The sequence below is a fragment of the Nyctibius grandis genome, chromosome 9 (genome assembly GCF_013368605.1).
Source record: "Nyctibius grandis isolate bNycGra1 chromosome 9, bNycGra1.pri, whole genome shotgun sequence".
In the NCBI taxonomy this organism is placed as follows: Eukaryota; Metazoa; Chordata; class Aves; order Nyctibiiformes; family Nyctibiidae; genus Nyctibius; species Nyctibius grandis.
In genome coordinates, this window is record NC_090666.1 from 4,045,054 (window position 1) to 4,071,065 (window position 26,012).

The 26,012-nt window shown below is 42.7% G+C and overlaps 2 protein-coding genes and 1 long non-coding RNA gene across 6 annotated transcripts in view; 2 read left to right on the forward strand and 1 right to left on the reverse strand.

Annotated features, from left to right (window-relative positions):
• Positions 1 to 1,786, reverse strand: part of HIBCH (3-hydroxyisobutyryl-CoA hydrolase) — a 47,799-nt gene extending 46,013 nt beyond the window's left edge. For both annotated transcript variants that reach the window (XM_068407344.1, XM_068407343.1), the window contains exons 1-2: positions 1,702 to 1,786; positions 719 to 761 (exon numbers count right to left, since the gene is read on the reverse strand). In XM_068407344.1, the coding sequence (XP_068263445.1) occupies positions 719 to 761; positions 1,702 to 1,733 (75 nt within the window). In that variant the 5' untranslated portion in view covers positions 1,734 to 1,786. The remainder of the gene's footprint in view (positions 1 to 718; positions 762 to 1,701) is intronic.
• A 56-nt stretch (positions 1,787 to 1,842) lies between these two features.
• Positions 1,843 to 20,076, forward strand: LOC137666993 (uncharacterized). Of its 3 annotated transcripts, XR_011048743.1 has the most exons (5): positions 1,843 to 2,035; positions 2,129 to 2,253; positions 2,337 to 2,501; positions 14,897 to 14,951; positions 19,904 to 20,076. It is a non-coding gene; the product is annotated as an uncharacterized lncRNA (long non-coding RNA). The 3 variants fall into 3 exon arrangements; XR_011048742.1 differs by lacking the exons at positions 14,897 to 14,951; positions 19,904 to 20,076 and having other exon boundaries at positions 2,337 to 2,596; XR_011048744.1 differs by lacking the exons at positions 14,897 to 14,951; positions 19,904 to 20,076 and having other exon boundaries at positions 2,340 to 2,596.
• Positions 20,077 to 21,777: 1,701 nt separating this feature from the next.
• MFSD6 (major facilitator superfamily domain containing 6) overlaps positions 21,778 to 26,012 on the forward strand; it is a 29,028-nt gene continuing 24,793 nt past the window's right edge. The window contains exon 1 of the mRNA XM_068408202.1: positions 21,778 to 21,880. The gene's annotated coding sequence lies outside the window, so the exon portion shown is untranslated. The remainder of the gene's footprint in view (positions 21,881 to 26,012) is intronic.

The window sequence follows — 26,012 nt, forward strand, 5'->3', positions numbered from 1 at the left end:
AAGAGTGTTTATGGAAATATATTCTCAAAATGCACTATTTAAGATCATAAAACATGCATTTTGGAATTGTATGCTAAGGCTTTCCCACTGTACTTCAAGATTCATTTGCATTTCCTAAATAGTTCTTTTAAGCCACTTTATGTTTGAGTCCTGCAGAGTAATAACCCTCAGACAAGTTTTTGAGCCACACACTCTTTGACAATATTTGAGTTCATTTAAAAAAAAAAAAAAACAAAACACAAACAAACAGCAAAACACAAAGCCATGCTTCTTTAAGGCTTGACACTCTGAAAATACCTGCAACAATTATAACAATGACAGTTTCATGTGTCCCTACTGGCAGTTTCACACTGCAAAACCAAAGGTACACGTTGCTTTATCTGTACGTAATTTTTAACAGTAGAGAATAAGTAACTAAACTATTTTCACAATTGATTTCAGACTCACAGTTGAATGATATTTAAGGAATATCCAGAAGCTAACATAGAACTTAACTGTAAAAGTAGGTAAGGCCAAAATAATTAAACTTTAACTTACAGTATAACAGAAACTTGTAACAAAGTGCTCAAAGACATGGACAACATTATGCCTGAGCAATACATGATGGCATTCAGAACCACTGTGAGCAGACACATTAGAAGTTGCATGTACTGTCTGTTTCAGGGGAGTTAAGAGTCCTAAAAGCTTCCAACTCGGTCAAACAGGGTGCTGTTCTTACCAAATGTTGTAATATTACTTGCAGTCTGTTGAATGGCTTCAGCCTGAAAAAGAAATATTAAAATGATAGCTAAAACCAGCTACATAATTCCCAAATATACGATTGCTGAGGTAAGCAAAGCTTTGTGAGAAAAATTTCTGAATGCAATTGTTTTACATTTAAAATCAAGTAGAGTACAATTTTGACATCAAAACAGTTGGAAACTTCTTTGCATACTAGTAAATAGATAGCAGATGCCAATGCCAACTACTAATGTTTTCTCTGAGTTCAATTTCAAGTTAGAAGGAGAGCCTGGAAGTATTAAGACAAAGAGTTTGGGGGATATGTTTGATACTTAGCAGTGTGTGTGTCTTTTAAAGATTTACAGCCTTTTACTGGACGTTTAAATACTAGAATTTAAAAAAAATGGTCTTGTCAAAAACTCGTGCGTTTCCAAAGCTTCCACTACACCAAACCTGCCCTCATGTCCTTGCGTGTATGTATATTTACGTAGGGTTTGTGTAACAAGGCTCAAAGGACATTTTGCGAACACATTAGTCAAGCGATGAGGCTGTTATTTATTAATTATTATAATAATTTATTGTTACTGTACTCTATTGAGGAAGAGCCTTAACAACGGCATTTGCTGGACTTAAAACACCTGGCTTGCATCAACATTAACAGGCAACTTTATCTTTTAGCTACTTAAGAGCACAAACCACAGCCAATTAACATGTTACATGCTAACATCCCGGCGCCCCAACGTAGTTTTTTTTAAGTGCATGCTCATTTTAGAGTGGGAAAGCTAATCTAGGCCTGACGAGTCTAGGCCTAAATTCTATTTTATACCAGTTCAGTGGGTTACAGTCCCCAGCATTAGAGGGTAGCCGCGCAGCTGCGGGGGCGGCGGGCCCGGCGCCATTTAACCCCCTCAGGGAGGGGGATGCGCGGGAAGAGCTTCGCCGCGCCTCAGCGCAGCAGCCACCGCCGCTCATCCCCGTTACCTGGGCAGCGGCCTCAGCACTCGGGCCGCCATGGCGGCAGCCGGCGCGGTCGATCGCCGTCATCGGGTAACCCGGTACGTCGGGGTGTGAGCTGTGAGCGGCGGCGGGGGGGGGGGATAGGGCGCATGCGCGGGGGAGCGGTTGGCGGGCCGGGCCCCGTTCCCTTCAGCCTCCCCTCGAGCTCCTCCGGGCGGCCTTGAGGAGCGGCCGCCCGCCTCCGGGCTGCCCCCCGCTCCCGTGAGGGCGGGAGGGCGAGCGGGGGGGAGCCCGGAGGCGGCCGTCGCCTTCCTCCGCCTGAGCAGCCCTTTTCCAGCCAGTGTAGCGACTAACAAAGGCAGGTGAACCGGGCGAGGGCTTGGGGTTTGTAAGCAAGGCTGCGAGCCCCTTGCTCGGTGGTTGTGTGAGGGGTTTCTCCTTACCCTGACAGGAGCTGGGCTGAAGGAGTGCTGCTCCCCCGTCCTGGAGGAGGCCGGGTGTGAGGCGAGGCTGTTCATGTGGAGCAAATGACGCCCTGTGTAGCAATAACATAAACCATGGTGGTTGCTGGCCAAGGTGGAGAAAGCTGCGTTGCCAAATGACTTTCAGAGCCGAACTTTGTGGACTGAAACGGTATTTTGACGGTGTATTGTTTTCAGCAGCAAAACCGGTTTCTTAATTTCTGACCGCCCTGTTTCTCCTCATCCCGTACACCTGCTGCCACACCTGTGCTGCCCTCATAGCTACTGACACACAGAGGAGCGAGCCAGGATTAAGGAGCTGCTCTGAAGTAACATCCCACCAAAAACCGGTTATCCTAGAAGGTAAATACTGGGATTGAGAAGCTAACGTGGTTACTGCCCTGACAGTAGCTAGGGGCAGAACTGTGAGCTCAAACAGCATGTGTTCAGTGTAAATAAACTCAGAAATTGCAACCAGGAAAACTGCATTTTTTTTAAAAAAATAGAATATTAAGGCACTTGAGAATTTATGGACATCATAGCAGGACTTCATAATACTAAAATTGCTTTTATTTCAGTAACTACGTCAAACCAGGTTTTTTTAGGCTGCCACATACCACCAGCATGAGACTGGTACTGAAAAGTGTGATGAACCATGGAGTAAATGACAGTACAGTGTATTACGTAGAAATGTAGCTTCATCATCTCTTGGTGTCGCAAGTTCTTAGCACTGTCTGTCTTGATTCACGTTTGTATTTTTAAAAAAAAAAAAATCTTAAAACTTTGTAGCAAAATTATTGTGCTGGAACAAAAAAAATCCCAGCTCTCAGAAGCACTCCTAGAGAAGTCCCCAGAGGGCAACCTTGCTCTTCATTTCAAAAAATGGTTCAGCCCCTGCTTATAGCAGCGTCATCTGTATTGGCATTTCCGTTGCAGTAGCTCTCGGGGTATATTAGATTTGGCTGTAAAAATCTTAATCAAACTAAATAGGCACAAAAAAAGAAACAGAACATTTCTGTATTATGCAGTCTCAGTTTTCAGTCTTACACACTGTAAACAAAAAATAATTGAGACCAGGATGTGAGGTGCTTTTGCAGGCATTGAGAGACTGCCTACTGCAAACTAATTAATTGCAGAATTCATAAGGCAATCCAGACTATTCAAACTTTTGCCTACAGATTATATGATCGTCAAAGATGCAGCCTATTAATGTCATCTTGAGTATATACAGCCCCGTATGCTGTTTTACAGCAAGTACATGCAATTAAATCTAAACCAGTCTAAATGACACCAAATTATCACAGTTGCCAAATCTGAACCCTGACTTAGAATTTTTTTAATTATTTTTGAGGATGAGATAACTCTGCATCTCTCATCCAGGCATAACCAAATTATGGGGAGTTTGATAAGCAGATAACATTTTTGTACTTCATATCTTATGTCTGAAACTCTACACCTTTCACAGACAAATATGAACAGAACCTTTCTGTAGGGTAATCTTTTTGTTAGTGGTGGTGTGGAAATTAAGAAATCAGCGTGTGGAAGCTAACCTTGGGTAAAAGCAGGTGGAGGCTGTTTGAAACCCCTGGAAATCTCTTAATATATGCCACCTGCACGTGGGCAAGGCTGTGATCAGGACATGGTTACATAGGATGTCTGTTTCTAGAGTCCAAAATAGAAGTCAGTGGTCTGATTCATCTTCTACTTATGCTGGTTTTAATCTGTTCCCCCCCATCTATTCCCCCCCAGCCTCAGTATAAATAATGGTGTAGACCCCTTTCTTTGTTGTCTTCCAGCTGTGTGTCTGATTTAGAACAATAGTGGGGCCTGCTCATTTGTAAATGATGAAGTAACAGCAAGCATTGTCTTGCAACAGCTGATTTCTTTCCACAGTGCTGACACTGAATTCACTGAATTTATGCTTAATGTTTAAATTTCCCCCCCTTCTTTTTTTTAAAAGTTGCTTCAAGAAGAAGGGGTGGTGACAGCAGGCCATCTTCCTTGAGCCTAGCATTCTACTTCATTTTAAAACATGCTGGTGATAGCTTGAATTTACCTCTAGTTTTGAGAAGGTGGAGGGTGGTGGTAGAAAATTGCCATTTTGTCACAGACAGCCATTTAGTGACTGAAAGCCAGTCCAAAAAGTAACTCAGATTATCATCCTGGTTTTTAATAGTCCTCCTGCACACCCTGGTTTCTGCAGAGTGGAATATCAAAGTGAAAATGTTTTCTAAAAAGTAAATAAAAGACTTCTATAAGTGGAAATGTGAAAATAATGTAGACACATGAGAATAAGCAGAATGAGATGACCTTTAATCTGGGAGTTTATGGATGATATTACTATTAGCAAAGAGGATATTCTAGGGGTGAGCAGCACCCCTAGTAACCACGCCAGGAACTCGGTGAGTATGAGTGCAATAGCCAGAAAGATAGGCAGGTTGTAATTCCTCCACTTGGAGAAATTTCCTGGCAGTGCGTTCAGCAGGTTTGGAAAGAAAAAACAAATTGCAGACTGTAGGAGGACTTTAGAGTTGAGCAGATGTTTTGGGGTTTTGTTTCTGGGGTTTTTTGGTTTCTTTTCTAGAAAAACATATAACTTCGTGATGTGGGAGCTCTTGCTCCCAAGAAGGATTCCAAGAGCAACTCAGCTGTGTTCTGTATGCCACCTATATGCCCCTAATTAATCATTAATTTGTACCTCTCACTTACTTGCCTCTGAGAGCTCCCAGTGTAGTTCACCGAGACCAGATAATAAATAGTACAAGTACTTAATCATGTGCCGTGCTCCTGTGTCCAGGCTTGCTGTAAATTTAATCTTTTCCTCTGCTGGTCTAACAGCTAGCATCTGATTTCTCTATGTGTGGGTAGGAAGCGCACCCTTACAGGGTGTGAAGGTAAGGAAAAATGAGTCTGTGAAGGCTTGAGGAACAGAATGGGAGAATTTCCAGTTCATCCCTGCTAACTGGTTATTACTGGACTGACAAGCAATCCTCAAAGTGTTTTTTCTTAGTCCAGTCTCAGTTGACAATATTCTAAAACACCTCCTCAGATGACACAGGTTCAAATTTCCTTGTTCCAACACAGACACCTAGTACTGCAGTGGAGAGTCTTCCATTGACGTCAGTGAGAGTAGAAGTAGACTTAAAATAAGTGGAAAACTAATCTGTTTCTCCACTCTCTAACAGGCCAGCCCAGGGAAGGACTGAAACACAGGGAACGCCTATGTAATAGGGAGACACAAATTTTAGTCTGTAACATGAATAATCCCATGGGAACAGAGTGCCTTCCCCAGGGCTTTTAGTCAGAGACTTCTCAGATAATGCATCCATAGAACGTCTGAAGTCATAGATTTGGGATGAGAGCACAGCTAATGGCATGCAGTAGCGAATTTCTCCTGTAACAAGAAAGTGTGTGAGAGGGACCCCCCCTTTTTTTCCTTTTTTCCTTTTTTTTTTTTAACCAGTTAATTTGCATCTTATCAGTGGGGAACTAGAAGTGTTTGGAAAAGGATGAAAGCAAATCCATAATGAAACTGTGTGAGTGAAGTAGTTTCCATTTTCTTTTGGCCTCAGAGTGCACCAGAGAAAGCGTGGGGGTGGCTGGGTGCTGCTGCAGATGCTGCTGTGTCGATGAGGCCGGGAGAGAGGCCCCAAGCAACGTCCATCCACCAGTGGGTTTCTCCCCTCCCACCACCCCGGCTTCAACATACCACTCGTGCTGCAGCCAGCCTGCCAGTACCCCCAGGTTAGACAGGACCCTGGGCAAACACCCTCCTACATCTTTCTTCCCTGCTGCCACAAGCAATCTGTCACTCCTCCCCTCGAACCACCCTCCACCTACGCACAAAACCATAACTGTAAGGAACGCCCTCTTCCCTTCCCCCTTCCCTCCCCACGGGTCTGTTCTTCTTCGTGGGTGGAAAATGCTGTCTTCCTAGAGATCTGGTCACCCCTGAATCTGGCTTTGAGACCCAAGCTGTTTGATACCTTTTAGGACCACAGCTTGGAAAGGTCTGCTTGCAGATCTATTGTGTTAGTTTTTCATTTGCATGTAATTGCACATGTGCAGGTGGGAAGGGGCTATTTGCTTCCCACTTGCTTTGATATGCCTCCCCTCCTAAGAGGACCGCTTCCTCCCCTTCCTGCTCTCGGCCTCCCACGCATCCAGCAATGAGAAATGCTGCAGAAAACTGACCAGCTACCAACCCGCCCACCTGAGGAGGAGGAGCACTAGCAGCAGCAGCACATTTCTCTCTCAGCTTTTTAAACACAGTTAAAAAGAGCCGTAGTGTGGGTGGAAATAGCTGTAGGGAGTGTGTGTGGGAATGGGGCCACAGGAAAGTGAATTTTCTGTTGGTAGGACGGTTACTTTTACTGGACCAAAAAAATACCCCAAGGATATCTTACTGCTGAGGGTGTCTTGGGGTGTATAATTACTTCTTAAGGTTGAGTTTCCCAGGTCTGGAAAGAATGAAACTGAGTTTCTTTTTCCATGGTAGTGCAAGTGATGGTACAGTGGCAGCCAGCACTCCTCACTCGGGGAAGCTTGCCTACAAGACTTCAGGAGTCTGCTTAGCAAATAATATTTGTGTCACATCTCATGTCATCATGTCCCTTGTTCTGCTCACGATGTATGTGCTTGGTTCTGTGAGAGTCAGAGCTGCCTGTATGTAGGAAGAGAAAAAGGCATGTGGTTTTCACACAGTGTGGGTCTGTATTTCAAAATACCATCCCTGCTGGACCTCTTGAAATAGCGCTGTCCCAGAATATCAGTTAATTCAAGATTTACTCTAAATTTGTACTTCTATGAGGAATTAAATTCAAGCTTATTTATGTTAACAGGATGTTATTTGAGGTGCTTTGCTTGTATTACATGAAAATAGCAGTGAAAATAGTTAGGAAAACAGAACTTGTAAGACTAGTGGTGTAGAGTACAAAGTGGTACTGCTGCTTCCTAGGAAATATCTCTGATAGACTCCAAGAACCAAGGGTACAGAACAGCTTTCAGGTTCTGCCTTGGCTTGACTTAGCTATCTGGAATACAGGTTTTACAATATGTAATCCTAATCAAATTTGTCCTAACTTGAGTTAGTTACATGCATTCTTCTGAATCCAAAACTCTACCCATAAATTTATTTTGACTAGATTTCTCACCAGCATCAGATTTTCCATATATATTACTGATGCAGAATCATACATCAGGATGTGGTCTGTAATGATTCAGAGAGATGAAATAACAGCCAATTAATGAAATTTGACTCTCAAAGTATAGGAGATTTTAAAAAAAGTACTGCATAGGGCATGTAATTTTCTCCTAGTGAGTCGAAACCTGAAACCTGATATTTGAATGGTTTTAGCCCCGTGAAGTAACTTTCTTCATGGAAAAGGAGTGCACACTGGAGTGCGAAATCCTGTCACAAGGCAACTTACCTTCCCGACAAGATGTAGCAGTTTGCCAGACCCATTTCACAGACCAGGACTGCACAGGTACAATGCAGTAGGGACCTGGGCTCACTGACTTCAGTGCCCCCCCCGCTGCCAGCCTGTCTCCTGTAGCTCTGGAGATTTTACCCTAGAGTAGGAATGAAAAATGTAGGCATAATTCCTTCCACTGATCAGCTCAGAAACAAAGGAAGTTATGAATAAGCCTAATTAACACATTTGCATGTGACACAACAGAAAGATCAGCTGATGGACTTAGGTTAGCAAGAGCTAGAGCAGTATCAATGGAGATGTAACCTTAATAGAACTAATTATCCTGATGTTTTAAAAGTCTTATTTCTGAATGGTGATTAATATTTTAAATATATCCTTATAACCTTCCACTGAATCTTATGTAACTCGTAATTATAATATACTGGAATTACATACCCACCCTGAGGGGAGGAACAATATTCCAAATAGTAAGTTCATGTCACTTGACTGATTTACTTTAAAACATTGCAGTAATTCCTTTGTCAGCAGCATTTTGAAGTGCTATCGGGCCGCTTGTAATTCTGTCTCACATTTAGCATTGGCTCAGTTAACTTTAAAGGTAGTGCTTTTCATACCTTTTATATCAATGAAGGTACATCAGATTTTAAATGCAGATTATATACTTACCTTGCCAGCTACTGTTAGCCTGAAATTTTCCTCATATGATCTATTGTGGTGGAATGATATTATTCAAGAAGCTGTTAAAAAAATTTAGAATCATTAAAAATCTATTTTAGGAGCTCAGTGCTGTATGTAACATTCCTATTGGCCTCCTTGTTTTGTCTGTTGTTCAGCTGGAATGTTACATGCTTTGATCTTGAACCATCTGGTGCTGAACCTTTCCTTCTCAGGGGTTGTGAATACCTAGTTACCTCATTTTGTTTCAGTCAAATCACAGTGAATTAAGCACAAAAGCATTTGATGGTAATTAGCAGCTTTCTGACAGTCCAGGGATTTGATGAGTACAGAGAGCATCTCAAATGTTTATTTTAAGAATTTGTTGCTCTAAATTAAAGTGAGGTTCTTCAGCAGGGCAGTTTGGCTGACAGCGTGACAGTCAGTATCTTATTAAATGGATGTGTGTGTATTCAAACCTTTCCACGTTACTCATCTGACACCTCGCACAGGTATTAATTTTCACTTGAAAAGATCTACATTTGATTTTAAAAGTCATTATTAAGAATATTTTTCAAAATTTCTTTCTATTTTATTTAATTCTGGAGTACAACTAAAACTGTTCATAAAATAATGCCTTTGAAGAACATTGCCTAGGGAAAGATATCTCATTTAATGCCACAAATAATGCAAAGGACAGCAGAGCAGACTGGAGAACTTAAAAATGAGGGGGAAAAAAAATAGGTCAGCAGAATAAGTAGAGGCCTTTAAGCTATTAAAAAATAAGCATATATCATTCATTGCTGTAGATACATTCTGTTTGTAAGCATAAATTACCAGCCTACAATATGGGATAATTGTGAGCAAATGCTAGTTTCAGTGCAACTCGGTTTACCAGCTCTGTGCATAATTGTTAACCTGGTAGAAAGGATGTGCAGCAAGTCAGAAGGGGAAGTCTTCACTGCTCGGTGAAGAAAGGCAGAGACGGCCATGGCAGAGCACAGTACAGATCTAAGTTGTTCACAAGGAAACACATGCTCTCTGGTATTGTTGGTTCCTCTCTGTAATCTCAATCTTCCGTCTGCCCCAGGGATTTCGTGATGCCACTGGTTCTCCTCTCCAGACCTGGACAGTCCCTCCTTCTCTCTCGCTCTCTGTCTCTGCGATAGTGGGCTGGAACGGAGGTTCATGCTGCTAAGAGCAGCATATAGGAATATATAATTATTTCAGAAATAACATGCAACACAGTGTGATTTAGTCATACTTTGACACACCTCTGTCTGCCAAGAAAAATGCAGGCACTACCTTATAGAACTGTTGCTAAGAGCACTTCTTCAGGCTCTGGGAGTGAGAAGATGCTTTATTGTATAGTTAACTGCAGGAGTTAACAGCAGGGTTTCAATCTGGGACCTGCCAAGATATTAAGGCACACAAATCTGTTGCTTGAATTAAAGGCTGTGCTTCTGCCTAGGAGACGTAGCACCATGTAGAATTAGCCTGGGACATTATTTTGTAAATTTAAGACACTTTGAAATGTGATTTTATTGACATTTGTAGTCTAAAAAAAAAATAAAGAAGATAAAGTTCTGGCCAGCACCAAGAAGAAACATCTTTTGTTTGTTTATGCTGAAGTTAAACAATCTTCTAAGAAAGCAGAGACAAAAAAAAAAAAAAGAAAGAAGAATCCATTTTCAATCTGAAATGTTAAAGGAAATCTTTTTTTTCCCCCACAACTCAGGAGGAGAATCATGAAACACATTTGGACTGTGCATTCCTTTTCCTGTGCCACCACTACCATCCCTGTAGCTTTTGTGAGCCTTTTGGAACATTCACATCAAGTAGTTTCTTCCTAGTAAGAGACAGCTGAATTTTGCAGGTGTAGCTGTCTGTCATCTTAATTTTCAACATTCTTTAAATAGCGAGAAGAAGCAGACATTGAGAAATAAGTTTGTAGCTTTTTCACTCTCTGCTTTAGTTTTCATTTCTGTCAAGTAAGAAAGTAACCTTTACCGTCTCATTGTAATATCAACATTAACTTTGTAGTTGAAACAGATGCTATACACTGGTGATAACAAATGGCATCTTGTCATTGCACAAAAGATAGCTCCTATTATTGAGCTAAAGCATAGGTATAGTTTATTTATATGTTTGCAGTGCATATACCAGAAAATGCCACATAGCACAATGACCCAGGATGAAGGGATCCAGAGGAAGAGGATTCAGGTACCACGTGCTTTGAATTTCTATGTTGCTTTACAAATCAACACATGGAATATATTTTCCACTTCTTTGAAAAAGAAAAGAAAAGCTGTTCTGTAAACTGTTATAAACAGATATCCAACGAGGGCCTTCTATGTATGTTAGAGGGGATGCATGCTTTTTCTTTCTAAACAAAAAACCTGACCGCTGCTTCACATGCAAGCCTCTAATGCTGCTGTCTATCAGCTGGTACCCAGCTCCACAGAAGGAAATGAGGATTTTTTTTCCACACAGGACAAATCCATGCCATATTAAAATGCGCTCACTCAGCCACACTCCTTTCCTCGGGATTATTTCAATTATCTTTTCTTCTGAGGAAATTTCCCAGCTATATGAGTATTTCCCACCTTCTCCACTTTCTAAGTAAAAAAAAAAGCCCAATATTTACAGAAGTAAAAAGCCCCAGATTCTGTCAGGTCCTCCCAAATGCAATTTTAGGAGGTTTGTAGGGTATTTGCACAAGCAGTCAGCTCTCTGTTTCACAGTAATGTGTTTGCTTTTGTTAGTTATTCACAATAAGCAGTCATAATGCTTGTAGGTAACATAATTACTCACTACAAAATGACTGCAACAACTGATTGTGACTTTGTCACTGCATAAAAACAACCAGAAGCAGATCTCTGGAATATGTGGAGTTACTTCTAGAAGGTGAAGGAAGACATCCTCTCTAGAAGATGTCACTTCATCTTAAATACCTGGAAACTTTTTGCCAAAGATTTTGGTGACCCATGCTGTGTAACCTTCACCTTTCTTGTTCAGGAGGGGAACTGTTTGCAGATCTGTGTTAATCTTTCACACGTATCTAACACGTAGAATGTGGGCAGTATTTGCCTATCTCATAAAAAACTATAGCTCAGCCATGTTTATAAAGTGCTTCAGCTCAGTAAATAGCTAAATGAAAATTCAACTCTTTAGAGTTGGAACTGTACTTTAATTCACTGTCTCCATCCCCCAGATAGGCCTGAGTTAATTAGCAGCCATCCTTCCAATACCCATTTCCTCCTTTTGACCCTTTTGTATATAAACCACGCATATTTGTTCACCACTGTTGTTGCAAGGAGATCACCCCCACCCAGCTCAGAGTCCAAAGGTTTACCAGTTTTGTTTAGCTAATATATCTAAAGGTAGGTAAGATAAGACAGGTTTTGTAAACCAATTACTGCATTCTGTTTTAGTGATACTGCACTTACTTAAAATTCAATGCTGTTGGGTCAAAATTTAAAATATGTTGCAGTTTGAGGTCTTTAAAATTCTTCTCCAGTTTTACTATTTGGAATGGTAGTTGATGCTTAAATTCTTGATTTAGAAAGTACAAGAGACATACAACGTAGACAGGCAACCTTTGTGTCATGTACATTTATGTCCATAGATATTTTCATTCTTGCCAAAGGAAATTATAAATAACCCAGTTTAGTGGAGAATTTTCAAGATCAGAAGTCTTACTTCTGAGAGTGCTGTCTGAAGGGTTTTTAGGCATCAGGAGGGCTGATTTGCAGTTGCCCTCTATAGTGTTTAGGGTAATTGTTTTAACTTTTTTATTCCACTACAACCTGAATAATAAAAACCCCTACAGTTCAGAGCTGATGGCATTTGCGCTCTTTGTGGTGGTGGTATTCAGCACACATGCTACAAAGAAAGAAGGAGCTAAGACCTTAGGCTTTCATTAACGTTCCCTGCTGTTGCTGCTGTCTGTGACCAAGGCTATGGAAGACACAAGGAACATTTGACTACTGCTTTTCTGGCTTAGATGTGACTGATGTCAAGAAGGAGCCAGCTGCTGATAGCTTATTCTGGCTTCTTCTTCTGTCACTCCTATACTGATGGACCTGCATGAGGAGGAAATGCTACTGGTTTAAGTGTGTTAGAGTGGCTCTGCAGAATAGGAAAAATGCCTTCCCAACTCAGTACATCTATGAATTGTTGTTTAAGGCAAACTACGAGGGTTAGTAGCACTTATTACATGGTGGCCTAGGGAATTCAAGGGTCCATGAAACCATCAGTGGCCCGAAGGTGATCTGCAAAAACAGATTTAGTGTTTACTCGAAACATTTAATTATAAGAATGTACAATATTTTGAAACACTGAAGGGAAAATAAACTGTGGTACAAAATGTTTGAGAACTATTGATTTGTTGTTATTCTAATCTCTTTTAATTGTTCCCCAGAAGATTACAGCTCTTGAAACAAAAAGACATAAAAACAACCATGCTGAGTCAGACTGAAGGACTGGCTAGCCCAGGACACTGTCTCCTAAAAACGGCCCTGAGGGGCTGCATGGGGAAAAGGAAGAACAGGGCAAACATGGCTCACACTCTGTTTACAGCTCAGGGGACTCCTGAGTTGGATGTGGTGGCATTTTTTTTTTCTATCTAGTAACGTGGGGATCTCTCTTCTGTGCCTTTGTCCAGCCTTCCCTGGAACTTGACAAACTTTTAGCAGCCACAGTATCTTTGCAAGCTTTGGACATGTCTCCTACTAGCTTCATTTGATGTGCCCTAATCCGTGTATGAGAAGAAAGAGTAAATTTACCTGCTTTCTCCAATTCATACTTTGTATATCTGTTCTATCCCTGCTAAGTTGCCTCTCTTCTTGACTGGTGAGTATTAGGCTACTCAGCTGTTCCAGGCAGAGAAGTCGTTCCAAACTTTTGAGCAACCTTCTCTGAACCTTTTCCAACTCTAATGTATTCTTTTTGAAATGAGGAGACCATACTGCTTTTTTCCTATAATTCATATGGGATCTATGTCTGAATTTCTCTCTGTGTGAAAAAAAAAAACCCATATATTATGCTAAAATAGAATTCTTTCTTACTTTGCAGTTGGTTTTACACCTAGAATCTTTCTCTTTTTTTTCCCCCTTGTAAGTACTTTGACAGTTTTGAACCTTCTGGTAATAAACAGTTAACGGCACACTGTAGCAATATATGAAATCCTCAGGGAGCTAAGTTGTACATCCTAAAAGCAGATAAAATTGTCCAACCCTGCAGGCAACAGCCCTTTTCTCAACTATTAATAGAACAGGGGGAAGAGAGGGGAAAGCAGAAAAGGAATTAGTAAATTACTTTTAAAAGCATAGGTATTTAGAATTCATAGTTGATGTGCTGATTTAGGAAATCATGAGGTATGGCATAGAAAAAAAGGTAAGAAATGTTAATACTGTTACATAGACAAAGGCTATTTTTCTGCTTTTGTCACCTTCCTGTGTTGTTTTTCTTTTCCCACCCAACCATTTTGAAGGCATATCCTTACAATGACGCATCAGTTTTCTGTCTGCTTGAGGTTTAGAAATAGCTGAGCTGTTATAAATAGATCACAATCTGCAAGAGACAAAGAAAGTGGAAATATTGTAAAAGGTTGGCTGAAAAATTCAGGTGTGGATTGAGATTTCAGACGTCTCTGAGAGTGGAAGTACTCAGTTTGAAATGTTGGTATCAGCCGCAGCAGAGGAACCCGTGCTCCTTGTGCAACAGTGGGGAACAGCCAGGTGGAATCAGGTGGCACTTTTGGTCACGGTGCCAAGCAGAGAGTGACGTCCAGCCCTGTCTCCGGGACCTCACAGCTCAATGACATGAGAAGGCAGCACCTTGCTGTTCCTTACTGTGAGGCTAAAACAAGAGGTGATTACTCTTTTATACACTGTAGGGCCATTAAATCGGAACGTATAACTCTTACACTGTAATTTTTCTGGCAGTACTCGTGTACTCTGAATCGATACCATTTATCAGGTTTGCTCCCTTTTTCCACTTTGCCTCCAAAATGCCTTGACTTTAGTGAAGTGTCTTATGGTTAAACCTTGTCCTTGTCCAACAAGGCAGTGAAAAAAATCAAAACTGGGAAACAGTCTAATATCTTTTAGTTTCTGTTTGAGTACTCCCTTTGTAAGGTCATTGAGATCGTGCTGGCACTTCCAAACTGACTTTGGGAGAGCAAGTAGTCATCCTGCATTGAAACCTGATGCCTGGGAGTGGTATTATTCCTCCAGCCATATACATACAGCTGAGGTCCATTTTCTTATCTTCCGACTGTCTAATTCTGTTAGAGTGACTGTGAGAAAGACGATTTGGTGACTGTGGGTAAAATAGGACATTAAGTGGAAGGGACAAACTTTCTCTACAATGTGTTTTTGTTTTGAAGAGAAGCTGCTTCCTGAAACCAGGCTGGGTTTCACAGTAGCTATATCATGGCAACTAGCCTGACATAAGTGATACATTCTCAATCTTTGGCAAATACAATGTCATTCCAGTAATGTAGGACCTGGTCTTTGCTTGAATTGTGTCTCCAACTGTCATTGGTTTTAATAGAAGTTCAGGCCAATACACACTGCAGAATCAGGTTCTTCAAACCCAAATTAACATTCTGTTGAAAACGAAACATATGTTGTTTTTGTTCACTGTCAACAATTTCGTTTCCAGGTTTGGAAAAGAAACATTGCTGGGGAGGAATCCAATGAATTTATTAATGAGCTTGGTAAGTATGGAACTATTAATATCTTCTGAGGTTTTGTTTGTCTTATTTTTATCTTCAACTTCAGACTCTGAAATAAGCAGATGTTCTGAAGCTTTCCACCGAGAATACTACAGTATGTTAAGTCCTATCTTAAACACATTGTGATTATCTGGATATTTTAGGAAACAGGTGAATAGCTGTGTACAATGTTTCTGAAACAATTTGTACCATTATGTGAAGTCTATCTCACATTGCACTGATAGCCCTAAAAAGAAAACATCCAAAACATTTCTTACATGTTACTAATGATTTTTATTTTCAGCCAGAAACAGAATACAAAAATGGAAATGTTACTTTATACTCTAATATTATCAGAGAATGTTAAGGATGCTATTACTATTCTGTGGCATGACTAACAACATAGTTTACCTGTCCTAAACACATTTTAAATAGATGAGTGCTTCTATTTGTCTAAAAAGGCCCCATTTATTTCACAATCATTTTTGATCAGAGATACTGCTTTGAATCTCAGCATAACTGAAGTCTGTAGCAATCCTCCTACTGACACTTAAGTACTAAGGTCCTTTGTTCTTTATAGTGAGGATTATCATCTCAAGAATTTGAGAAGGGCATCAGTAAATTCACAGAATCACAGAATCACAGAATGTTAGGGATTGGAAGGGACCTCGAAAGATCATCTAGTCCAATCCCCCTGCCGGAGCAGGATTGCCTAGACCATATCACACAGGAACGCGTCCAGGCGGGTTTTGAATGTCTCCAGAGAAGGAGACTCCACAACCTCTCTGGGCAGCCTGTGCCAGTGTTCGGTCACCCTCACCGTAAAGAAGTTTTTCCTCATATTTATGTGGAACCTCCTGTGTTCCAGCTTGCACCCATTGCCCCTTGTCCTGTCAAGGGATGTCACTGAGAAGAGCCTGGCTCTGTGACTTCCTGGCCTCTGTGACTTCCTTCTGCATGAAAAGTGACATTTATTGCTCCTGTTTATAGTGAGGCAAATTCAACTCTGGAGGGAGTTAGGTATGAGGCCTCTGAAGTCAGCAGTTAGCCTTAGTCTGAATTTGGTGCAATGTGTCCCCTCAGTACAAAAGACTATTTCACTGCTTGTCTCACTCAAGTAGTTTTCATCAAAAATCACATTTGCAGGTACTAAGTAAAAATGCCCACCTTGGTCTTGGTTTAGGTTTACAAGGCTACATTGTAGACCTGAATTTAATCGGGGAGATAAAATGATATGACTGTGCTTGTATCTGATTCAAAAAAAAACCTAATTCAGTTAAAAACTGATTTGAGCTATCACCATTCTTTTTAGCCATATAAATGGTGAAAGCTAGTCCTTGGATTAAAGGAGAAGAATAGATTACACTGTATAAAATCAGAAGTAATTTTCTTAAATAAGCTTTCAACATGTAGAATACTGAACCTCAATTAAAATTTCTTTTGGTCAGGGAATATTTTGCTGTGCAGTGGTATTGTATTTCCTATAAAAGCTATTCTCAGAAACTTAATTTAGTCAAAGGCTGAGAACTCACATTCCTATTGACCTCAAGTTATTGACTAGTAATTAGGAAAACAAGGATAACTGACCCTATATGAATTTTTTTGCGGATGTAAAGGACAATGATAGAAAATAATTTCTTGCTTGAATGCCAGTATTTGCTGAACCCTTGCTCTCAGAAGGGACAGGACGAGCTTCCTAGGGATCAGAGAGAACTGGTCAGTTTGCTGTCCTTCAGTCATATACCTGCAGTTATTAAAAACATGTGAGGCTCCATAGTTATTTAGTACACTCAGAATACAGGGTAGAAGGCATACATTTATGTTATCAAAGCCAAGTTTGGAAGCGAGGACCCGTCCTGCCAGGACACAGTGGGCAGAGGAGGTGGGAGTATACGTCATATTTTTAACTATTCTGTCTGCCTTAGTCGTTTTGCATTTTTATTTTAACATTTCTACTTTTTATTTAGAATAAAATGTGTGTGCGTGTGGGGGCTGTTTAAGTTTCAGAAGCTTGGTCTTTTCTGGGGACCGCTATAGGAGAAGGTCTAAGCAGATCCATCTCAAAGTTCTGGCCAGTTAAGCTTCCCTCCCTCCGTGAAGACAGGCCCATGCAGAATTTGTTGCAGGTTCAGTGGCTAAATTGCATAAATTGTGTCTAGTTCCTGCCTGGACTACAGAGTCAGCGGGGCTTCGTACACTCCCCAACCTGTAGCAGTGGAGCTTATGACAGGATCAAGGCCATCGTGTTTTTGCACACATTCAATGGCATCAATGTTAGCAGCAGCCCAACGTAAACAATTTGCTCTGTGGACAGAAAAACTAACGAAGCTTGATTTCCTATGGCTTTGTGTATTAGGCTTTTACAATCTGCTCCCTTTCCCCATCACTTTAAAAGCCTCAGCTGTCCCTTCTCCCTTTCCTCCCTCCTCTATTCCCTTACCTCACCCCCGGTTCTTCACGGCGTATCTTAATTGCTGCTCAGGCACGAACAATGATTCACTGGCCAAATGGGAGCCCGCTGTGGAGTTCACGCTGTGGGCTTTCCTCGCGCGGAGGGCACTCTCTTGCCTGCCTTTCCTTCGCCAACCACGGATGTTCACGCAACCTTGTAGGAATTTGATATTTGTGAGACTGTCACCACGCATCAAATTTGATACCTGCCAGTGGGTTCAAAAGGTTCTTGGGGTGGCGAAAGGTTGACTACTATATAAGCAGATACCATGCAAACACAAATCGAATTTGGGGGGTGGGGGGAAGAGTCCTATCCAGTAGGAAAACGTACATACATGCCCATCCAGTAGGCAGAGTCACAGTGAGCACAGTTTCTGTAACTCCTACTTGCTTTTGCGCATTGCTTTGCCTTCTCTAGATTAAAAATCAGAGGAAGAGAGTCCTCTGCTTCCTGCCAAACCAGACAGACCACTGCGACTGGCTGTGACTATTTTGTCCTTGGGTACCATTAACATTGCTTGCAGCTGTGTATGATTTGCTGATTCACTGGATGACTCTTTCTTGGTTTCTCTGTTGGGATTTTTCTCATACTGGTAATATAGTTGCTTTTAGTCTTTGAAACAGTAGGGAAAAGCCACTTTGTTCCTCATAATGACTTAACTTCTTCCCAGATTTACGCTGGGATACGTACAAACTGGTGTGTTATGAAGAAATTCCTAAGAGGAAGAAATGAATGCCATAGTTGCCTTAATGCAGTGCCTCTCCTAGCAAAGGATTGACTAAAAAAGTAGTTTTGTTCATGTTATGCAAAATATTTTAAAGGTCTGATGGAAAAGAAAGCTTTTCTGTTGTATTCATTGTACTCTGGAGCAAGTCCCAGCAGCACAAATCTCACCTTCAACTTATCTTTCTAATCTGACTGATGTAAATGAATTTTTTATTTTTTTTTTTTGCTCAGAGTTAAAAGCTGCTAAAGGACAGCAGAATATTTTGTGTCAGCTAGAAACTCTTGATTTCAAAGTACACCTCTAGCTTATGAAAGAAACCAAGAAGTTTTTCTGTACATTAAAATTTACGCTCCTAGAAACCATTTCCATAAAATGGGGCTCAGACACTTTACCTTTGCCGTTACTGGAAAATGTCAGAAGCACAAGATGCGTATATCACACCTGTAACACACCAGATGTTTTTCCATGGAAGTTTTGTGTGTTATGCTATATTTGCTTTATTTTTCATCTAACCTGCGGAACAAGTCACTGAGTCAGCTGACACCACTGAATCTTTTTCGAGCAAAATCTACTACAGTTAGCAATGTGCAGTTCCGGCAGGTATTTGTATGTAATTTTGTTTATTTTACTTTTAAAATATAACTACTTCGCTTTAATTTTTCAGTTCATTTGGGGCTTTTTGTTAGACATTAAATTTTTTTGTTTGTTTTTTTAAGCAGTGAGCCATTTGTAACTATTTTTGGTAAGTATTTTCACCATGATATATGGTAAAGTAGTACAGGACACATAAATTGAAATCTTTCTAAAGTAACATATGCATTGAACCAAAAGCCCACAGAAATCCACGGCGTTCTTTCCATTTCATGGACAAGTTTAACCCAGATGTGGGTTTATAGTACAGAGTTTATTATATGGCATGTATATGTATGAATTGCATTTATTTTATAAAGTATTATTTTTGAATATACTAATATCCAGTGGTCAGGTACATATTTATTAGTGTCACTCTATCTATTAGCTAAGAGAAAAAGATTGTTGTTTGGTAGTTTCTCCATATATCACATTTTACTGTGATTCCGAGCTTGATCCAGAGGTCTTCAGAAAAAAAAAAGAGATCTTTCAATTAATTTCAATGACTTTACACCTGACTCAGCCTTTTATTTTCTGTAATGTTTTATACTAGCAACTGTTTTAATAGACAACTTTGTACTTTAAGTAGCTTGCAACTACATTGCCTCTTTTTCTGAACACTGCGAAAAATACATTAGAACAGTTTGTGTGCAGTGCAGCAGTTTCTCCGTTTTTGCTAATCCTCATTTTCATAGCTGAAAGAACTCTCTGAGCAAGTGTAATAATTTCTAACAGGCTGTAATCCAGATCTTTACACAGAGCCTCACTGAAAGCAATAACCATGCCGAGCCCTATTATGTTCAGCTCTGCTTATGCTGGAGTAGCTTGTCAGACTGGAACACTCCTGTTGGCAGCGCTTACCTTACGATGCTCACCGAGTGAGGCAGCGGGTCCCGGTCCGAGCTAGGTGGCCAAACTCAGTCTGGATTGGGCTTTTAAATTAAATAAGAAACCATTTATATGTTTTATATATTTAAATATATATATGAAGAAAACCTTGTAAATGACTCTGTATTGTTCTCCTTCTATATTCTGGTCATCAGCTGTAACTCCTTGTTCACGTACCAGGTGACGCAATAGCCTCCACAGAAATGTTACACGTTTTGTCTTAATTCCTCCATTCAGAGAGAAATTTTTTTTTTCTAGGAATTATCCCTGGCACTTCAGAGACCAAGTAGAAGGAAGGGGGATGATCAGGGTGTAACTCCTCAAAGACACAGCTCCAAGAAAAGGTAATACAAGCAAAGCTGCAGAAGATGGTCACATTCTTAGCGTGTCGGCAGGGTAACCCTGTGTTTGCAATGTTGTCGGAGTTTAGGGAAAGACGGCTTGTGTGGCTCCAGTAAATGTAGTCTGCGACTACAAAGATCAGCTTTCCCTTTTCAGGTCACAAACAATGACTGGAAACGATTTGAAATACATGTTCTCCCTAAAAGCATTTGTAGTAACTTGCCAAAAAGTCTCCATCAAGATTAAATCATTTCAGTTGGAGCTGACGTCTGGTTTATGACAGTAATATTTTGTAATAAAACCCCCACTCTGTGAGCCGATAGTTGTTTCTCTCTCTGAGTTCTGCAAGACTCCAGGAGGCCTGCATTCCTGGTCTCCTCAGACGTGGCTTCTCTCTGTGGTTAATTAGCCGTGGGGGAGATTCTCAGAGATGAAGAGTCTTCAAAAATCCTTCCAGAGACAGATGATAAACGAGCCTTCTGCTGCCTCAGGTCATCTTCCTATGAAATTCAGCTTTTGTCTCCTACCTCCTTCAGGAGAGGCCTTTACTGTAGGAGTAGGCAAGCTTTTAATCGGGTGGTGTCCTCTGTGGCCTTTGTATCCATATACAAAGACTGCACCCCATCAGTACGTTAGCGTGGCAGGGGAGCGACCTTGAGAGAGCGTTGTCTTCTGCCAGGACCGGTGTCCCTTTCGCTTCGGTGAGGACTCACACTAGATGGGTCGAATGCCCGCGGTGCCCCCGTTCTTCTCTGTCTGCCTCAATTATGCAAACTTGTCGTTTTCTCTCAACTTCTTCCCTTGGGCAAAATAATGCAAATTTTTTTTGTTTCCTTGAGGAAAGAGGGGGATCCTTTCTCAGGAAAGGGAGGTACAGATAAAAAGATGCCAGTAGTAATGCATTTGCCCTGTGGTATCCCAATTAATGTTGTCTGCAGTCCAGTCACTGTCCTGGGCGGAAACCGCCTGTGCTGTGCTACCGAGAGGGATGGCCAGCGGAGTCTGCTCGTTTTATTGACTCTGCTTGGACTGTGGCCCAGTCTGAGCTTTTGTGTACAGAACGCAATCATCGAGCGCTTGAGCTTAATCCTCAAACCACTTCACTACCTCCTGTTCAGTTCAGGGCTGATAAACACCCAGAATCTCAGACTGGCCTTTCACTTTCTGTCTTGACTATTCCACTTCTGAGCTTGTGATAGTGCAACACAGCTCAGCTGTTGCTCGGGCAGTTATCCTCCCTGCCTGTGCTTTTCTGCCTCAATAATTTCTGCACGGGGGGAGGGGGGGAAGTTTATTTTTGTTGTTTTAAGTATTTACGTAATTTTATTTGTATATAATTCTAGAAACAACAGTTACTGAAGGGATGATGCCCGTGGCTGTGGAAGGCGCTACAGGTAATAATTTAATTCTGTGTGCTGTAATACACGTTTGAAGCTCCCGAGGAGCAGGAAGCGCCATGAATGTTACCGGGCTGCCGAGGGGCCACCAGCGCTCCCCAGACACCGTTTTCAGAGCAGCCGTCCGGCCCGCGGCCCAGCGCAGCACACACCTGCCATCCGCAGCCGCCGCATCGCCCCCCAGCAAAACGCCTCCTGCCCGCAGCCCCCGCCTGCCCTCTGCCCGCCGGCCGGGCGCGGACGGGCCGCCGACCCTGCGGGCACGGAGGCGGCGCCGGGCGGGCGGGTGCGCGGCCCCCCCGCGGCGGGAGGCGGCTCCGTCCCTCCCGCAGCGCCCCTGCGCGGCGGCACGGCGCGGCACGGCGGCGGCCCGGCCGGGGGGGGCGGGCCAGGGTGCGCGGAGCCGCCGCCCGCAGCAGCCGCGGCGGCAGGAGGCGGCGGGAGGGGGCTGCGATGCTCCCGGCTGAGCGCCCCCCCGGAGCCGCCCCCGGGCGAGGTGAGTCAGCGCGGCCCCGCGGTGCGCGGGGGGCCGGGCCGGCAGCCAGGCCCGCGGCAGGCCGCCCAGCCGGGGGCCGCCGCCTGCCCTGCCCGCGCTGCGCGGGGCGCCGGCAGCGGGTGGGCCCGGCCGCGGGTACCGGCCCGTGGGTCGCTGCGGCGCCGTGGGGCTGCCGGCAGGCGAGGCGGCCGGCGGGCCGGCCGTGGCGCACCTCGGCGCTGCCGGTGGAGCCGGGCAGCTGCCGGGCCGGTGAGGCCGTTCCCCCCGCCCCGACCTCTGACCCGGCACCGGCTGTCACTCCTTCCCCCCCGGGGGCGGCGGGCCTGGTCCCCGCAGCCGCCCAGGGTGCTGCTGTCGGGCCCTTGCCTCAGCATTTTCCTTCCCTCCCTAACGGCCGCTCTGTGCTGCTCCTCCTCGGAGGTGTTTCCTGCCTGCGCTGCGCTGGAGCCGATCGGCTGCTCCTCGGCCGAGCCGGGCGGCCGGTGTGTGCGCTGGCCCTCGCTCTGGTTGAGGTCCCCTGACGTTAGTTGTGGCTAAGCAGTGGCCTCACGGGGATGCTTTCTCCAGGAGCTCGGCATTGTGGTTGAAGGGGAACCACCGTACGTGCGACCGAGCCATCCAACACCAAATGCCCCGTGCCCTCCCGCGTGACCACCGGTGACAGCGTGGGGGTCCCCGGAGGTGGCCGCTGGCTGGGCCATGTCCCAGCAGAACTCCTGCACAGGCATCCCCGTGTTTGTCCCTGCTGCCAGCGGCCAGGCGTGGTGGTATGCGTAGCTGTCACTCCGTTTCTGAACCCTTAAATCTTTAAAATATGTTGATTTTTAGTAAGCAGATGGTCACTGGCTCTTCTGTTTATTGCATGGGAATAGATGCTTGTTTAAGAACTCGGTGCTGGAGGTACCATGGGTGTTACAGATGCCTGTTATATCCTAAGTTAGATGGAGTTTAAAACCCACCTTTGGTCAGCAGCTCTGAGGTTTTAACAGGAGGCTCTTCTTAAATGTTGTGTTAATGAAAAATGCAGTGCTGAGGAGTGGTAAACTTGGAGTTTAGGGCAGAAGAGAGTGGCTGTCTGAACGCAACACTGAAGCATTTCAGTAAAAACTCTCACAAAACATTATTACATTACTAAGATATATAAAGTCTAGTTGTCCACTGTATTTAGCGATGTCCAAGGAAAAAGATTGTGAAATGCTAGTTTTCTAGCTTGGTTATTTTATTGTATTTGTTTCCCTGGATATAAATAGTAGACAAAGGCGACATTTATTTTATTGTTTGTATTCTCTAAAGACCCACTGGGGAACAGGGGAAAAGAAAACAATCCTCTTTTTAAGGATGGTGTTTGTGATAGCAGTCATAAACCCAGGGAAATTCCTAAGCAGGTTTAAAAAAACAAACAGGTGGAGTGAGAATATGAGAGCAAAAGCTGATGATGGGAGGAGCTAATGTGAGGCAGCTGTGGTTGATCACTAATGCAGCTAGTCCCAGGGCACACCTTAAATGCAACCTAAAATTCATCTTAGTCTTTAGCTACAGCATAATGGGCCTGAGTTTACAGAGCAGCGTGGGAGACCTGTGACACGATCCGGCTGCAGTAGCGGCAGCTGGTCCCTGAGGCTGGGTATGGCCTGTCAGGCCTCTCTGTTTGGAAACACAGCACTGCTCCTGCCGCTGCCAGACGTGGGGGTGCAGCGGGGTGCCTGCGTCCCTCCCCAGCACTGGGAGCGGCTGTGCTTGTGGGGTACGTCGGCTCTGGCCACTGGCCTGGGCTGTAGTTGAAGGCACGCTTGTTATTTACCGTCATTAATGAAGTGTAAACCTTGGCAGAGTAGATAGGTAGTTGGTAAATTAAAAACTGGTTTAAAAAAATTGGAGTCTAGTACTGACTAAAAATAAACAGATTAAAAGGTAGAGTCTACTAGGACATCTTAATTTGCACATATTAAACAGAAAACATGATTGGAAAGCAGCAGTCCTAAGATGGGAGTTGAATGGTTTTTCTGTAACAGATGAGGATCTGGTAGTATTCTTTTATTCTTTACTGTTAATACTAGCACTATTGTATCAACTTAGTGACTTCAGACCTATTATAAAGTGCATTAAACCTATTATAAACCTAATTTTGACATACTTCAGACATACTGTAGTCTCTCAATCTAATTGACTAAATGTGTCAAAGTATGTGGGGTTTTATATGCATATTGAATGAAGTAGAAAAACCTACAGACCAACACATTAAGTAAGTGCATGCCAAGCAACACAAAATAAAGCAATTTTGAGAGTTAAGTGTTTTAGAATGAGGTGGTTTCACTTCATGGAAACCCTAATTATGGTGGTTAATGTTATAACACTAATGTCTTGCTTCAGACTTGAAACAAATATGTTCCCCAGCACTGAGTTAATTCACTAAATGTGATTTATTCCTGATTTTATAAATTTTGAGTAAGGTGTCCATGCTGGGGCCTCCCAGGAGGACTGCTTAGCTTTAGAGAGCAGGGGTTGGTGATGTGGGCAGGTGGGTCAGCCTGCCCCGAGTTGGTCTGTATGGCTTGGCAGGGGACAGCCCCTCCAAGGGCTCCGCCTGGAGGTTGGTGTACCTGAGAGAGGTTTGGGAACGTGATGCAAGAGTCAGTGAAGTCTGTGCACTCTTCTGTTATGATGTAAGTTGTTTGCATAACGTTCTCCTCGTTTTTGGTGTGGATGCAGGCGACAGCACCAAGCTGTTCCTTAGGGGTGAAACTTGCTTGGAAATGGAAAACATGGTCTATTATTCATGTTTATTGCAGCAATGCCTTGTAGGCCTGCTGGATGCGGGGCTTAATTCTGAGGGATGCTGCACAGCTGCTGTAGCAGAAAGCCTTTGATCCCTGGGTTTTGTAGTTCAGATCAATGAGATGAGGGGGGCTGAGGAGGAGGAGGTGGCATGCATGAGCAATGTGATGGGTGCACTCGCCGTGGCAGTTGCACCAGCCAGGGAAGAAGTGAGGTGAGCTTTCTTGGGAAGTTGGATAGTTTTAAAGTCTGCTTCTCTAGCACAGACCTCTTCTGAATCAAATGCCAATTAGTGACTTAAAAAAAAAAAAGGTTTATTCAAGAAACATGTTTTCTATTAGCAGATTTAAAAACATTCATAGGAAAACTTCATGTGGAACTTCATGTGTTTGCTACAAAGTCAGTTTGCTGGTCGATGAAAGTTGGAAGGGGTAAAATAAGATGTGATGCTGTGTTGGCTGGCTCTGATTTATCCCCACAAAGCAAACAGCAAGCTAGTCTGCTTGCTCTTACAGCTGCGTGTTGTTTGAGAGATTAATTAATGATTCCTGTTTTGAAATTCTACTCTGTTTTCTGAGACTGTATAAATACAAACCTGCAGTCATTTTGCTAGGTATTTAACAGGTTAAGCTACTCCTGATCATTTGCACGATCATTTTTTTTTACATTCAGTATACATCTAAACGCTGATTTTGAGGCTCTGCTTTGTGAGTCTTAATTATACTTTAATTCTCAAAGCCTAGTGAATGGAGTATAAATGCTGAATTAAACTTTATTTAAAAATAGCAGTACTCCTTCACTCCAAATCTTTCTGCAAGTGATGTTTTAATGCCTTGTGCTGTGCGTGCCATGGTATTTTCCCTGAGAGGTTTAGGGATTTGCTACCCCAGTCTGATCTGTTGATTGGCTTTTTTTTTTTTCTGAGATACAGTGCAAAGAGGGTGTTTTGGGGTTTTTTTTCCAAGGTTTTGGGAAGAGTGACTCCAGAGGCAGAGCTGAGATTTTAGTATACTATATTATTATTTTCCTTATTATCTGTTTCCTTTGTTTTATAGGGAATGTCTTGTAATGTCAGGTTGTCTTGAATAGATTAGCTTTTTATCCTTTCTGGTCTTGAAATCCTCTTAATTATTAGGAGAGCTAGAGTAAATGAGGATCGATTTAAGAAATAAAAAAGGCACGAATGCCAAGAAGATACTTAACTAAATGTAGAATACTCATATTTGCCTCTTTCCACATACCTGCCAGAGAGCCTCGTTACAGTCATTAAAATGACCATCGTGTTGTCATCACTGAATTGCTTGGGACAAATGGTTTTTCCTCTGTTCCTCAGGTAGTTGCTCAAAGGTACAAGTCT